A 17,010-nucleotide genomic window follows, 5' to 3' on the forward strand; every position below is an offset into this window, starting at 1 on the left:
CCTACATTTAGAGCCGGTTATTCATTCAGTCTAATGAGAAACTGTAGAACAGACTCGGTTTATATCACAATACCTACATTTAGAGTCGGTTATTCATTCAGTCTAATGAGAAACTGTAGAACGGACTCGGTTTATATCACAATACCTACATTTAGAGTCGGTTATTCATTCAGTCTAATGAGAAACTGTAGAACGGACTCGGTTTATATCACAATACCTACATTTAGAGTCGGTTATTCATTCAGCCTAATGAGAAACTGTAGAACGGACTCTGTTTATATCACAATACCAACATTTAGAGTCGGTTATTCATTCAGTCTAATGAGAAACTGTAGAACGGACTCGGTTTATATCACAATACCAACATTTAGAGTCGGTTATTCATTCAGTCTAATGAGAAACTGTAGAACGGACTCGGTTTATATCACAATACCTACATTTAGAGTCGGTTATTCATTCAGTCTAATGAGAAACTGTAGAACGGACTCGGTTTATATCACAATACCTACATTTAGAGTCGGTTATTCATTCAGTCTAATGAGAAACTGTAGAACGGACTCGGTTTATATCACAATACCTACATTTAGAGCCGGTTATTCATTCAGTCTAATGAGAAACTGTAGAACGGACTCGGTTTATATCACAATACCTACATTTAGAGCCGGTTATTCATTCAGCCTAATGAGAAACTGTAGAACGGACTCGGTTTATATCACAATACCTACATTTAGAGTCGGTTATTCATTCAGTCTAATGAGAAACTGTAGAACGGACTCGGTTTATATCACAATACCTACATTTAGAGCCGGTTATTCATTCAGCCTAATGAGAAACTGTAGAACGGACTCGGTTTATATCACAATACCTACATTTAGAGTCGGTTATTCATTCAGCCTAATGAGAAACTGTAGAACGGACTCGGTTTATATCACAATACCTACATTTAGAGTCGGTTATTCATTCAGTCTAATGAGAAACTGTAGAACGGACTCGGTTTATATCACAATACCTACATTTAGAGCCGGTTATTCATTCAGCCTAATGAGAAACTGTAGAACGGACTCGGTTTATATCACAATACCAACATTTAGAGCCGGTTATTCATTCAGTCTAATGAGAAACTGTAGAACGGACTCGGTTTATATCACAATACCTACATTTAGAGTCGGTTATTCATTCAGTCTAACGAGAAACTGTAGAACGGACTCGGTTTATATCACAATACCTACATTTAGAGTTGGTTATTCATTCAGTCTAATGAGAAACTGTAGAACGGACTCGGTTTATATCACAATACCTACATTTAGAGTCGGTTATTCATTCAGCCTAATGAGAAACTGTAGAACGGACTCGGTTTATATCACAATACCTACATTTAGAGCCGGTTATTCATTCAGTCTAATGAGAAACTGTAGAACGGACTCGGTTTATATCACAATACCTACATTTAGAGTCGGTTATTCATTCAGCCTAATGAGAAACTGTAGAACGGACTCGGTTTATATCACAATACCTACATTTAGAGTCGGTTATTCATTCAGCCTAATGAGAAACTGTAGAACAGACTCGGTTTATATCACAATACCTACATTTAGAGTCGGTTATTCATTCAGTCTAATGAGAAACTGTAGAACGGACTCGGTTTACATCACAATACCTACATTTAGTGTCCACGTAGGCGGAGCCTAAACTCAACATACAACTAAATCCAGTCTTAAAACCGATGGGAATGGCTAGGAATGTGTCTCAGACTAACACAGTGAAGACGTGCAGAACATTCCGTGTTATCCGATGGGATGTTTGACCTGCAGAGACAAATCCAGACTAACAGCACATCTCAGGATCAACAGACACGCTGATGAGAATTGCCCAGCATTCCAGTGCTGTTCTCCACGTGCCCTCTCCACTTCCTCTCGGGGGATTCCCTGGCGCCGGGGGTCTTTTTCTTCCCCAGATATTTTACAGGGTGTTATTCATTTAACCTACTGAGGCTGTAGAACAGAGTTGAACTGAATGAATCATTCTCCGCGGTAGCTTTGCGGGCGGAGCCTTGATAAACGACTGTTGCACTGAAAGACTCATCTGATTGTTGTCGTACTCACTGGTCATCACTTCTTTGATCATTTCGGCAGACGCGTGGCAGCCGGTCACTATGTGTCTGGTCCACAGAGACAGGTCCTTGCAGGTTTCGGCCCTGAACACGTGCGTTTCGATGCCCAGCCGCGTCCCCGTCCGCGTGGCAAAGGACAGCTCGCCGCCCGGCTGGGGAGATCCTCTATCTGGACCAGAGTGGACCAGCCTAAAGATGCAGACAAGGCAGAGGAACAGGTTTAGTCCCAGAGCTAAATCAACACGGCTGTTTGACTGACATAGAACCCGAACGATGTGTGGGGTAGGGTGTCAAAATGGTGCTACAACAAAAACTCAGCCACCAGAAACAAAGTGGCACACCCCTCAGAAAATATGTCTGGAAACTCGTTTACTTGAACCAAATGAAAACAAAGTCAGAGGACATGATGCAACTGCATGTCGCTGTGAAAGGCTCGTCACCGTCACGGTGTTCGGAGATCCTGCTCGTCACTGTCGCCTGGCTAGAAATTAGTTTGCTTCCAGTGACTAGTAGCATTTAGCTTGCTACGAGTAGCATGCTCATTTTCAGCTAACGTCTGAGGACTTACGCTGCGTCCCAATACTAATAATAACTGGTGTTTGAGTATGTAAGGTTAAGATTAAGTGACCCTTATTAGTGCTGAGTTCATGGCCGCGTCAGAACTGGGAAGGTGCTTCCAAGTGATTATAAATCCATTCAAACAGCTTCTCCAATTCGTAATTCCTGCCCAGAAAGTGGGAATTTGTGAAGCGCTCTGACGTCTGGGAGTTAGCCAGACGTAATAAGACATTTCCATTTATGGCTGATCTCTCTAAACACGGAGATTCAGGGATAGTCTAAAGTTTAAGCCGGTCTGTGTGAGATTTTTGATCAAACTTTCCGTGATCATGGAATTTTCAGCCCCCTGTTAACGGTGAAGCACCACAGTCGTTTAAAATAAGTGAACTAACCAAACCACAAAGCTTTTCAGAGGCTTTTACACGGATTCAGCAGCTAAACGGAAAGGCAGTGTACCGTGTAGAGAGCAGAGGGTAAGTGTAGGTGGGGTTGAGCCAGTTTTCCTTCATGCGTGCCATGCTGTCGTACAGCAGGAGGTCCTTCTCCGTCACCACCAACACCACCGGCTTCCAGCGCTGATGCTCATTCTCCGTCTGAAACACAACCACAAAACGTTCCTTATTTATATGTGATGTGAAACAGACATGCAACTTCAGTTGCTTGAAGCCAATCAAAATACCACCACATGGTCATGCATGTGTGTTTACCACTGTTTAAAAGTGCTACCCTTTATTTTAAAAAGCCACATATACATGCAGCCTAATAATCCGTTAATAATCCGACTAATAGCTCAATCAGAATAGAATACGTCCATGTAAACACCTCAGTCGGAATGGTCTAGTCAGATTGAGGCCATTCATAATACAGTTTCTATCCGACTGATCGAGGTGGGTAATCCTGCAAATAATCAGTTAAATAGAAGAATAATATCCGTGTAAACGTCTGTATCCGATTACATTCCCTATCAAAGTTTCAGTCCGTTCTGCATGAGCGTCGCGTCACAGTGAGAGTTTATACCGTTCAACACGGCGGAGCAGAAACTGGTCTGCAGAGGAGACGAAGTTCATGCTCTGATCTTTAAAAGACGGCGGTGGGACGGACGTCCAGCTTATGCGTCTCAGAGCACGACGTCTTCCTCTCGGCCTTCTTTAATAAGGACGTGTGAGGGACGTTTTCCTGAGTCTGACGTCATTTTCAAGCAGTTAAAAACACAATCACTGCTCACTGCTGCTCATCTCACTCTGACTGGACCTCACATGATGCTAGTTGTCATGGTAACGTCTGCACTACCTTTTAATCCACGCATTCACACCATTTTGGATCGGATTATTTGTAGCGAGCATGTAAACAAAGATTAAACACCTCAGTCTGAATCTGTAATCGGAATGTGTTCAACCAGATTGGCAAAAATCTTTGCATGTAAACACAGCCAGTGAAACATACATGCAACTTTGGTTGCTTGAAACTTAAAGGAAACTACGAAACTATGTTTGTGCTAACTCAGCCACAGTGGCTGCAAACGTCTCAACTTTGCAAAACAAGTTCCGTGAAACAGCCAATCAAAATTCCACTAACACATCACGTGATCTCGTCAAACAACTGGATGGTTGAGCAAGAGATCCTCTTATTAACCTTTTGTAGTTTTCCAGTTTTCGGTCACGATGACCAAACAGGAGTTTCTAGAAGTGAGTTTCTGTGACCAGCTGGATTATTTACCCAGCTAATGCCAACAGCTGCTTCAACAGCTGCTTCAACAGCTGCTTTATTCCTCTATTGCTCATGATTCATGTATTAGAACAGAACGTTTATATCGTTATTATGGTTCTCATTCATTTTCCAAGGCTTAACAGAAGAGACTAAAACACGAAAATATAAAAGAACCTTAGAAGGATACGTACATAAAATAATATACAGGATATATCGAAAACAGCAGCAATAAAGAGCTAGAAAAAATGTACAAATACAATAAAAACGCTACAAATATGCAAATATAAACAACACATAACAGATGACTTTACATAGCAACAGTGATATGACTCAGAAGTACGAGCTGCTCATTTAGCCAGCTGGTGCATTAACAGTGTTGCGTGCAACGTTGTTTTTTAAGTTACTGTCAAGTTGCACTGAAATTGTGTTGCATGCAACTCAAAGCATGCAACTAGTTACATGAACGTATCCAAGCCGGCCTTACAGACCGGTCACTAAGCAAAGGAAAACGATCGAAAGTCACGACAGATATTTTATAACAGCTTGAAATGTCAATCAGCCAATCAGATTCCGTGTAAAACTATAACGGCGGCAAAGGCAGCCGTTAAACGCAGCTCGGGTCTCTGCGCTTGGAGCGTTTTTAATCCAGTGTGAATTACGAAGCTGTGGTTAATTCATTCATCTGAGAGATTCAGTGATGACGCTAATTAAGCAGTGATGCTACTGCGGTCACGACCCCGGAGTCTCGTTCACGGCAAGCAATCCACAGATTCTCATTAAGAGACTCAGTCGTCCCTCAAGTGCTCTTCTAATAAAACAGATAATAATCATAATAATACCACACAATGGACATACAGAGCTTCATGCAAGACGTTTAGTAAGAATATTAAGCCATAATCTCCGGATACCGTCTAATATTGTCAATATTAAACAATATAATAACGTCAATTAAACGATGCTTCGCTAACTTACTGTCATAAAGCATGTACGTCTAAAACGGACCCTTTAAGCAGGTCAGTGACAGAGTCTTTATATGCTCAACAGTTTGTTTGTACGAAACGGCATCACGTCCGGAATTAGATTTTCTTATAATAACACCTTAGTGACATTAGCAGTGATTATCAGTGGGAATTCCATGGAATCTTAATATCAGCTGACTGCATCAGCCTTATGGTATATCAGTCAAGCCCACCGATCGCCTAAAGCAGAGGTCACTAATAGACGGACCGCAGTCCGAGGCCGGACCTAGACGCCGGGTTATGTGGACCTGGACCGACCAACTACGGAGAGCTATTTCATTTCAATGGGGAGGTCCTGTTTTAATCAGTGTAACTTTTCTAACCTTCACGGTAGCTTTAGTGGCTGGAGACTCACAGACCAATCACATGCGCTGTAGATATCACGTGATGCTGCTCAGCCAATCAGATCTGTGCATTACGATGAGCTCTGAGACTCGAGTGAGTGAAATCACACAGCAGAGAGACGAGGAGAGAAACAGCAGTCAGAGAAGAAAGTGAGTCAGAGGGAAGTTATTCCACACGACGTGATCTAAAAAGAGAAAACTGACCGAACTGGACTTTATTTGATCTGATGTTCAGTAAATGTTGGTGAAATCTGACCGAACTGGACTTTATTTGATCCGATGTTCAGTAAATGTTGTTGAAATCTGACCGAACTGGACTTTATTTGATCCGATGTTCAGTAAATGTTGTTGAAATCTGACCGAACTGGACTTTATTTGATCCGATGTTCAGTAAATGTTGTTGAAATCTGACCGAACTGTACTTTATTTGATCCGATGTTCAGTAAATGTTGTTGAAATCTGACCGAACTGGACTTTATTTGATCCGATGTTCAGTAAATGTTGTTGAAATCTGACCGAACTGGACTTTATTTGATCCGATGTTCAGTAAATGTTGTTGAAATCTGACCGAACTGGACTTTATTTGATCCGATGTTCAGTAAATGTTGTTGAAATCTGACCGAACTGGACTTTATTTGATCTGATGTTCAGTAAATGTTGTTGAAATCTGACCGAACTGGACTTTATTTGATCTGATGTTCAGTAAATGTTGTTGAAATCTGACCGAACTGGACTTTATTTGATCTGATGTTCAGTAAATGTTGGTGAAATCTGACCGAACTGGACTTTATTTGATCTGATGTTCAGTAAATGTTGTTGAAATCTGACCGAACTGGACTTCATTTGATCTGATGTTCAGTAAATGTTGTTGAAATCTGACCGAACTGGACTTCATTTGATCTGATGTTCAGTAAATGTTGTTGAAATCTGACCGAACTGGACTTCATTTGATCTGATGTTCAGTAAATGTTGTTGAAATCTGACCGAACTGGACTTTATTTGATCTGATGTTCAGTAAATGTTGTTGAAATCTGACCGAACTGGACTTTATTTGATCTGATGTTCAGTAAATGTTGTTGAAATCTGACCGAACTGGACTTTATTTGATCTGATGTTCAGTAAATGTTGTTGAAATCTGACCGAACTGGACTTTATTTGATCTGATGTTCAGTAAATGTTGTTGAAATCTGACCGAACTGGACTTTATTTGATCTGATGTTCAGTAAATGTTGTTGAAATCTGACCGAACTGGACTTTATTTGATCTGATGTTCAGTAAATGTTGTTGAAATCTGACCGAACTGGACTTTATTTGATCTGATGTTCAGTAAATGGTGGTGAAATCTGACCGAACTGGACTTTATTTGATCTGATGTTCAGTAAATGTTGTTGAAATCTGACCGAACTGGACTTTATTTGATCCGATGTTCAGTAAATGTTGGTGAAATCTGACCGTAAGTAAGACAGAGCTTTTATAAAGTGAGGAGCGTGTTGTTGTTGTTGTTGTTGTTGTTGTATTGTAATCCTGTTTCTCTCTACTTTTACTACAAAATCAGGACGTTTTTGTTCTGAACTGTACTGAAGGGCTCCTGGTAGCGAGCCGTGACGGTTGCGTAAGGGAACTTGGACTCGGCCTCCCGGCCTTCCACTCACTGGAGGTTCCCTTTCTTTTATAATTATTCATAAAGGGGCCGGCAGGTCGGTAACAGGAGACACAGCGAGAGAGAGGGAGGGAGGGAGAGGGAGGGAGAGGGAGTGAGGGAGAGAGAGAGAGGGAGGGAGGGAGGGAGAGAGAGAGAGGAGCGCTCATTAAAGAACAGAGAGAAAGAGAAGAGGCCGTTAGTCAGTCTGCCCACAGCCCTGTGACGGCCCAGCTCTCTATTACCGCCTCTGCCAGGCCGCGGCTGATGAGAGCTAGACACCACTAGCACTGCAGATCCAGGGAAACGGTGCGAGGAGGACGACCTCCAGTCCACACGGTCCACTACACTGACTAAACGCCAACGACCAGTCAGCCACGCTGGTTTAGCCCCACCCATTCAGCTACAGCAGTTTAGCTCCACCCATTCAGCCTTCAGCCTGCGAGTTGCATGACACACTGTCGTTATTTATTGATTATTATAAGCGATTAATAATACATTTATCAGTACGTGATCAGTGTTTGCAGGTTCTGACCTTCTCCGCCAGCCAGCCGAGGTGGCGTATCTCTCGATTCCCACCGATGCCGTTCCGGGCCGCGTGTTCCCGGAGCTCGGAGACGACTTTCTCCAGGAGGCCGGAGGTGACGGACTGCATGGAGCCGAACCAGGTCTGCGCCGAGGCCGAGTCCGAGCAGCGCAGCACCACCGTGTGCTTCACGTCCGGAGAGTGTAGCTCTACCTGCCTGCAAGGACACACCGACACACAAACACACCGGACACCTTTAACCTGCGTCTGCTCTGGACCACAGCTCCATTTTAGAACCTCGTTCTGGACGTTAATTTTATTAGAACCTCATTTTTAGAAGGAGACCATGTTATTAAAATATGAAGAGCAATATGATATTTATGATAAATTTGTGATTTTTTTTCCAAAATGCTTCGTCAATATAAACACCGTCTCAAGTTAACGGTCGCCGTGGATGTGGATGAAAAGTCTTCAGGTGTCGTGATCTCTGCTGAATCGTCAGGCTCCACATCACACACAGCTCCACTCAGCGATTCCACTAACCAGCAAAAACGTTCCTTTCAGTTTCCTGCAACAACTGCGTGGAGAAGCAGCGGCTGAGATAAAGTTCTGGAGATGTTTAAAGGGCACTGGCTGCGCTGTAAGTAGCGCCGGAGTTTCAGCCGTGCAGCGTTTAGAATGGGCCTCGACTCCGTGCTGCTCCCGCTGTGCTTACAGTGATTAATACATTCCTCATACATCATCGCCCTGTCGAGCCCCAACCCTGCAGTCCAACAATCATCTCCAGGTGCTCCTGCTGCTAAATATAGCCCCACTTTATTAAGACGGAGAGTTCGGGGGGGGCGGCGACAAGGCCAGATGGAGCTGAATGGAGTGTTTGCGCTCGTCTGGGAGGGAGAAGTTCTTGGACCAGGTCCAAGCAGTTCTCCTTCATTCAGCAGCGACATGGGAACCTTCAGGGCGGTCAGGGACGCCTGGGCCCGATTTAGAAAGTTCAGCAAACGGAGGAAAATCTCTCGCTGCCTTTTGTGGTCACAGCAGACGCTGAGATTTGAGTTCAGTCTGGTGCAAACCTCATGCACGAAGTAGGAGACGGAGAGTGCCATCAAACGCCTGACCGCTCACCAGGCCAGATTTACGCCGCTCGAGGAAAGTCTGGCAAATCCGCAGCTGAATCAGTTACTTTTAGGGAAGTACGTGATGAAATGGCCACTAAACAACTGTTGGACCTGTGAGATCTGATAAAACTAAAGCTTTTCCCAATAAAATGTTTATATAATAATATTAAATAGCTATTTTTATTAATAGTTTGTCATTTCCAGTCGAGGAAGATGTTGAGTTGTACACATGAGGGCGCTAACAGGCTAACAGGCTCCTCCAATAATTTTCTGATTTAGACTTTGCTAAATTTACTGGGAACCACAAGTTGAAGAACTATTGCGATGAGGTTCGTTTTAATGTTAAACAGCACATGTTGTAATATTTAACCTCAAACTCCTCGAGACCACCGGTGGTCCCAGACCGCACTCAGTCATGTTCTTCATAACGTTCCTACTCCATAAGCTCCATTCAGAAGCTGGGCGTCGTGTGAGGCTGTAGCTCTTCTCTCCAGTCTAATAGACGGTGACGTCATTTTAAACCCTTATAATAAAAGAAGCTGAACTCAGTTTGTTTTTCTACTGAAAGTCGACCCGTTTTTCCCCAAATCTGGGCTCTAAACTATAAACAGACGGCGTCTCTTCAGTGATCTGCTCTGGAAACATCACTTTTAGAGAACAACACAAAGAGCGGCGCAGATTTTTGGACTTTAGCAGTGAATTGTGAGCATATAGTGAAATGTGGAGATCATTAAACACACGTTCTGATCATTTGAGGGGCTTTTACAATAAATAAATAAATAAAATAAAAATTGACATTTATTTCATGCGGTTAGTGAATAATCTGCCTTACGATTTGCTCATGTAGATTTAGATGGACAAACCAAAACATCCCCTGGAGAATACGAGGAACGACTCGTCGAGTGTGAATCGGAGATGCCGCTGGTGTTTGATCTTCCCGGCTGGACTGAGCGAACGCCGTGTGATCAGCATCCTGACGGAAGACGGCGTGTGAAGAAGTCAGAGGAAGTTCTGCGGGAGTCTCCCTTTACAGATTCTAACATCACTCGGAGCAGCTCTGGGCAGAGCTATTCTTAGTTAGGATCCAAACATGAGCCGCATCCAAGCCAAACAAGGGCCACGGATACACGCAGGACGACGGAGGTCTGCGATAAATCCATCAGAGGAGAGCCTCTCCAGCAGCGTCCCGTCACAGCAGCAGCAGGTCCCACGGCCCGGAGAACAAACAGGGGAGGGTGACAAAAGTTTTCCGAAGATCGTAGAATTATGCTGAACAGCACCCCCTCCTGAGGACTTTTAGTGTGGCAGCCTCTAGAGAAAGTTAAACTGCTCCGCGGTTCTTGGAGTGGGAGCTTCTCAAATGACAGAGTCAATGTCATATAAACAATTAGCATGTGGGACTGTGGGATTTCTCTTTAATCCCGCTCCCGCCTGCAGCGTGCCGGTTACCCGCCCGCTCCCTAAGCACACCACGAAAACTAGTCCCTCGCTGCAAGATATTTTGGCGGGTTCTGCGGGAACCTCAGCATCATAGTTTCACTCCGTGCATGAATGAAATATGGGCAATGTCCTGTGGGCAGCGTCCTGTGGGCAGCGTCCTGTGGGCAGCGTCCTGTGGGCAGCGTCCTGTGGGCACTGATGAAGGACTAGAGGATGACCAACACAAACTGTGCAGCAGTAGATGAGCTGTCGTCTCTGACTTTACATCTAGAAGGTGGACCGACAAGGTAGGAGTGTCTAATAGAGTGGACAGTGAGTGGACACAGTGTTTAAAAACTCCAGCAGCACTGCTGTGTCTGATCCACTCACACCAGCACAACACACACTAACACACAACCACCACGTCAGCATCACTGCAGTGCTCAGAATGACCCACCACCCAAATAGTACCTGCTCTGTGAGGGTCCATGGGGGTCCTGACCACTGAAGAACAGGGTAACAGAGTATCAGAGAAACAGATGGACTACAGTCTGTAACTGTAGAACTACAGAGGGGAACTATACGGTCAGTGGAGCTGATAAAGTGGTCAATGAGTGTAGAAACAAGGAGGTGGCCAGAAAGTTTTGCCTGACCGGTGTATGTAAATCTATGATTGGTTATATTCAGACTGTCAAACCAATCATAAAGAAGCAGATATCAAGTGAGGTTTATCATTATTTTGGCTTGAAATGGTGGCTGATGTGAGAATAACAGCATCCCTGCATTTGGTGTGAAAACAGCCTTCGTTTAGTCTTCATCAGAGTCGTAAAGGTGGTCAGATCGGACCAATTTGGCCCCATCGACCACAACATTTCCAAATCAGACCCTCTGATACAGAGCGGCACTACTTGGAGGCTGAATTTATGGCAACGTAATAGAACCTTCAGTCAAATACGGCAGAGCGAGCGTCCCGTCGAACGCTCTCTCCACCGTCTCACTCAAAACCCCCTGCCCCGGGGGCGGTCAGCGCTGGTTACAGCGCTGCGATTTGGGTTTTGTTTTAAGGGAGGCAGATCAAACCTGTTTTTAACTCGCTCATCTGTGGAGCATCAACTTCCTCCCAGACTTCCTGTGCACATTCGGGTTAATCTCACTAACCACAAGGCTCATTTCTCTAACAACCTCATGAAGAAGTGAAACCAACCGGCAGCGCACGGTCTGAAACACAATGAGGAGAGGGCCCGTCATCTCCTCCCGCATCCAGGTTCAGAGGAAACCCGTCGCCGTCATCAGTCGACCGTCACGTGTGAACAGATGTTCTGGGCTTTAAAGGAGACGCCGTTCACTCGGTTGTAATTTAATCTGAGCTCTTTGAAGGACATCTGTGTTGAGCATAGAAGGAGAAGCACCTTAATTCAGCGCTTTTACTGCCGTTTTTACATGTTCGACGGTTTAAGGCCTGGTCCCGTTTCACCCCTCGCCCCTGCCACTCAGCCCTACCCCTCACGTCTAGGGGTGGGGGTCCCGATTCTTGCTGAGATAGAGGGGTGGGGTGAAGTGTTGGGGCTACATGATCCTCCAAACGGAGGTTTTTCAGAGACTCCAAACTGAGAGAAATGAGAAAAACAGAGAAACCGGCGAGACGGAGAACAAGAGACCAGAGAAAACCCAGAAATGTGGGTTTCTTCTCCGTTTAAAAACGACAGTAACCTTCATTTTATCTTAGTTTGGTCGTTTTTCTTCATAACAAGCATAAAAATCACTAATAGCATGCTAACGTCTCATTAGCTAGCCAGCTAACTCTCCCGTTCCTCCTTAAATAGTCCATCAGTTCTGACGCCTGAAGTGCCAGAATGTACCTGCTGCTCCATTTAAGGTGGGACGGGAAAATTCAAACGAGAACCTGGAGAATCTCTGACTTCAGCTTCATATCACTGAAGAATTAGGGGGGGTGATAATAAATAACTGCCCCCCTCTTTGAAGGCGTCTGATCCCTAAATGTAACTAAAGCCCAGCAGTGAGGAGCTGAACTTTCCCCTCCTCTGCTGTCCCTGCAGACGGGCAGGGTCGCCTACAGAGCGGCGCTAGTAGCTGATAATGAAGTGATGCTCTTTATTTGAGGGTCTCATTTCAGAGGAAGATCTCAACCACTGCCCTGTAGCTCAGGAACCAGGGGCAGCGCTCGAAAACAAGGGGGAGGAGTAAGAAGAAGAAATGGGACGGGGCCTAAAGTTTGTTTAAGCTGGAAAGCAATGTTTGATGTTGAACCTGCGTAACTTGCTTTGAAAGTACCTTCTGTTCAAGTTAAGACAATGCTAATTTTTTTAGCCTGGTAATAGCGTTTTGCCTGTTACATTAGCATCAAGCTAACGATGGTTGACATTTAGACAGTAGCTGCTTTCACTGTTAGAAATGAAGGTTCTGTTCAGGAACGTTTCTCGTTCATCAGGGTACAAACAGTGTAAATGTTCCCCCAAAGGTTCTACAGCGGTTCTAAGGTCTGATTGTGAAGCTTAAATCAGTTCCTCCAGGTGAAAAGTTGGTATTTGTTCCTTTTCATAACCGAATGTTTTAAAACAGAGCAGTAGAGTAAAAGCCTGGAGGCGAGGCGAGGCGGGGTGTGTGGAGTCAGTACAGCTTAGAACAGATCATCTCAGTGGATTATGGTTCAGTTATGTTCCCTGACTGAAGGCACTGAGATGGAGCCTTGAGGGTTCCGCCCCAGTGACAGTCTAGCACCTTTATTTCTGAGAGCGTAGCGGATGGACGATTTTTACGCACTATGAGCTTCAGCACTCGGTGGCCCCGTTCAGTGAGCTCTTAATGCATCCACTTCACAATAATAGCACTTACAGTTGTCTGGGGCAGCTCTAGCAGGGCAGAAATTTCACAAATGGCAGAGGTGGCATCCTGTGACGGTGCCATTATTAAAGTCAGTCAGCTCTTCAGTGTTTATTGAGACTGCAAGGATTGATTTTATCCGCCTGTTAGGAACGAGTGTGGCTAAATAATTAAACAATTAGATGTGTCCACATACTTCTGGCCATGTCGTGTACAAACCCAATGTGGCCACAGCACTTCGTTTAGCACCGTTTACACTGTTCAATGACGTCTGTGTGTAAAACGCCAACTTCAGTGGTGAACGTATGAAGGCTGGGTTGGTGGGCGGGGCTATTTTAGAGTTTCTCAAACGATCGAGCCAATGACACAAAAACACTTAGCATCTTTCATTTTTGCTTTTATTTCTAAATATTTATTTAAACAACAAACCTTTTTCCAATATGTTTTAACTGTTATTTTGACTATTTTCTTGCGAAATATTTTTATTTGATCTATTTTAACTTTAAATCACTTTTACCCGCATTTTATTTGGTCTTTTTTTACTGATTTGATTTGTTCCCCTGTTCTGTCCTTTTATTCCATGTTCTCTGTTCTAGCGCTCGGTAGAGGGTCATCCTCAGTGATACGTGGTCACATGCAGTTTTAAGTGCGGTCTCGATTAATGTGAGTCGGTGTAAAACGCATCAAGGGTGTAAAGGTTTTTTGGCTTTTTCTAATTTAAATATTTCTATTGTTAATTCTTTGTGAATAGAGTTTGTTTTCTAGCGCATATCATAGTTTTTATCTTCAGCGTTATCGCTGCAGTCGGAACTAAATCTCGCGTCTCCATTTATTTTCTACGTTTTTCAGTTTTTGAGACAGTTTGAAAACACCGGTCTCTCTTTACGTTGTGTGTCAATTTCAGGACGAAGAGACTAAAAGAAACGACTCCAAATGACTCGGAAAACCTTCTGGTTCCATTGACTTACATTAAAAGTAAAGGAATTTTTTCCTTCTCCTGTAAAGTGACCATTCTTGAGATACGAGGTTGTGTCTATACGGTATATAGATCGTATATTGATTGATATATTGCCTATACAGTGATACGTGGACTGTAACCTTGCTAAGCAACTAAAAGTTAATTACCTTGTTACTTCCTTTCTTTAGTGCCTCGCGGTCCCTTTGCTGCTGCAGCACCGTTTGGCGGTGGGACCAATAAAGGATCATCTTAACTCCTCATACATTTAAGATTTTAAGAGTTTTTCATTTTTAACCAGCTGCTTTCACATCTCCAGGACCTGAACTCCAAAGACGTCGTTAACGTGGACTTTGATGTCCTGGCCGGCTTTGATGTGGAGGCTGACCCACTTGATCACGTTCAGCGGTGGACAGAAGATAAGAGCGAGTGTGCAGAGCTCTGTCTGGACGGGATCTGAAGCCAGGAGCCATATATGAACCTTCCACCCTCTGAGGGGGAAACCTAACCTAATCAGCCCTGATCCACCACCTCAACAACTTCAACACACCGCCTCTTTAACTTAGGGTTTAATTAAAATTTGGCGCTTCTTAATCTGATCTAATTTAATAAGATCGCCGTCTTTCATATATATATAGTCAATCAATAGCCACGGTTTCTTCTATCACTGTCAAACTTCATCACCTGTTTGTACAGCAGGTGAGCTGCCACTGCTTTATTAATAAAGATTATTATTATTATTATTATTATTATTATTATTCTAACCACCAATTAGGCTGCGTTCACATTTCCAGGCTGAAGTGGCTCAAATCAGATTTTCTGCTCTAATCTGAATCAGATCTGGTGTTTTCAGCGCTGTGTGGACGCAAATCTGATCTTTTCAAATCCGACCTGAGCCGCTTTCATATGTGGTCCTAGATGGGATGCGTATCCGATTCGTGGCCGTTTGACCTTAATGTGACGCTCAGATCGGAATTCATGCTCTTTTTTCCATCCTTCAGAGTTACTCTGGCAGCAGCGCCGCACAGACGTTAAAGCCTGTAAACGGTGGAAAAGCAGCTCATCTCACCTTTTTCTCCTCCGTCTGGCTCTAATAATGAAGCTGAGAGCTGATCAGAGTTAATGATCTTCTCAGCGAAGCTCGTTCTGCTCGTTAGTTTGTGCTGATGATGCGGCGATTCAGTCACGTGACGTCACTGAGTAGGAGGAGCTCATGAGGGTCAGTTCAGGCCAGTTCATCAAATTAATGATGGATTTGAGTCTCTGACCTAAACGAGTCTGAACCGTTGAGTCAGAGAGGTCAACGAGGCCTGTACTGGGAACGTAGCCTAACACTCCCAGTGAGCAGGCCTGGAAAGGAGGAAGTGTTTCTTTCCACAGCTTCTAAAATAAAAGAGCTAATTATATCATCAACTGGACTTTCCATTCATGTCACTCTAAAAGCTGCTGCGCTGACTGACCATCACTGAAGTGCACATTACGAGCCTCCGTGGCCATTTGAGATCTTTCTGCCATTCACATTTGTATGAGTGACCACATCCATCATTAATGTGGACGCTTTTTCCTTCATTCCAGCTTCCGTTCTTCTCAGGAGCCTCACTTTCAGCTCCTCAAAGAACCTGCAGACACGCCTCCAAAGCTCAGTCTTAGAAGCTGGTTGATGATCAAACCCATTCGGTGGTGCTGAGGTCTGGACTCTGGGGCGGTCAGTCCATCGTCCAGCTTCTTTGTTTGATTTGTCCGTCTCCTTTTCTCAGTGAGGTTCTTCTTGATCAGCTACACGTCCTTTCAGACCCACGGCACTGAGGGGTCTTCTCACAGTGGAAGGATGGACAGAAGCACCTGTGGATGTTTTCAGATCTGAAGCAGCTTGATCTTCTCCTCTCTCTCAGAGATCAAAGCTTTCAGTGCTGTTTATCTGATGGGGGCAGTTTTGGGGTCAAACAGCTCTTCCAGGTGGTTGTTAGGAGCCACAGTATCTCTGGAGCTTTTAATCAGTTTTCTCCTTCTCTATGCAAGTGAAATATGTTGCATCTAATGTGCTCAGAAATGTTTAAACTGGAGGAATGGAAGAGTTAAGATGACAGCAGATTCACAAAAGGAAAGAGAAGACAAATTCAATACTGTGATATTACACTTAGTAAGGCTGCTGTGCAATTTTCTGTTAAATATATACTTTAGGCTTTTAATAAGTTGCGCTTAATGGCCATTCAGTAAGGGGTCTGAGACTTTTACACAGTGCTGTATATCTCTGCCCTGAAATAACCTGCATGCACATGTTTTATCAACTTGAAGCCACTATTGACCCACAACCCACACTACATCATGACCACAGTGATAGGAGTCTGCACAGTGACACACAATCAAATAATCAGCTGATCTAGGAGCACATATAGAAGTACTGTGTGCATCATATGAACATTATAGAGCTTTTTAAATGAAACAGTAGAAGCCGTATCGCCCCCTACGCTTCCTGTAGTGTATTACAGTCTGTCAGAGCGACTGTGTGGATCATATGAACATTATAGAGCTTTTTAAATGAAACAGTAGAAGCCGTGTCGCCCCCTACGCTTCCTGTAGTGTATTACAGTCTGTCAGAGCGACTGTGTGGATCATATGAACATTATAGACCTTTTTAAATGAAGCAGTAGAAGCCGTATCGCCCCCTACGCTTCCTGTAGTGTATTACAGTCTGTCAGAGCGACTGTGTGGATCATATGAAGATTATAGAGCTTTTTAAATGAAACAGTAGAAGCCGTATCGCCCCCTACGCT

General features: G+C 44.0%; 1 protein-coding gene across 2 annotated transcripts in view; it reads right to left on the minus strand.

The window, feature by feature from the left end:
* sntb1 (syntrophin, basic 1) overlaps positions 1-17,010 on the minus strand; it is a 50,006-nt gene that overhangs the window by 8,072 nt on the left and 24,924 nt on the right. For both annotated transcript variants that reach the window (XM_017686714.2, XM_017686713.2), the window contains exons 4-6: positions 7,913-8,120; positions 3,125-3,261; positions 2,103-2,299 (exon numbers count right to left, since the gene is read on the minus strand). In XM_017686714.2, the coding sequence (XP_017542203.1) occupies positions 2,103-2,299; positions 3,125-3,261; positions 7,913-8,120 (542 nt within the window). The remainder of the gene's footprint in view (positions 1-2,102; positions 2,300-3,124; positions 3,262-7,912; positions 8,121-17,010) is intronic.

This window comes from Pygocentrus nattereri, chromosome 3 (genome assembly GCF_015220715.1).
Source record: "Pygocentrus nattereri isolate fPygNat1 chromosome 3, fPygNat1.pri, whole genome shotgun sequence".
NCBI classification, from domain to species: domain Eukaryota; kingdom Metazoa; phylum Chordata; class Actinopteri; order Characiformes; family Serrasalmidae; genus Pygocentrus; species Pygocentrus nattereri.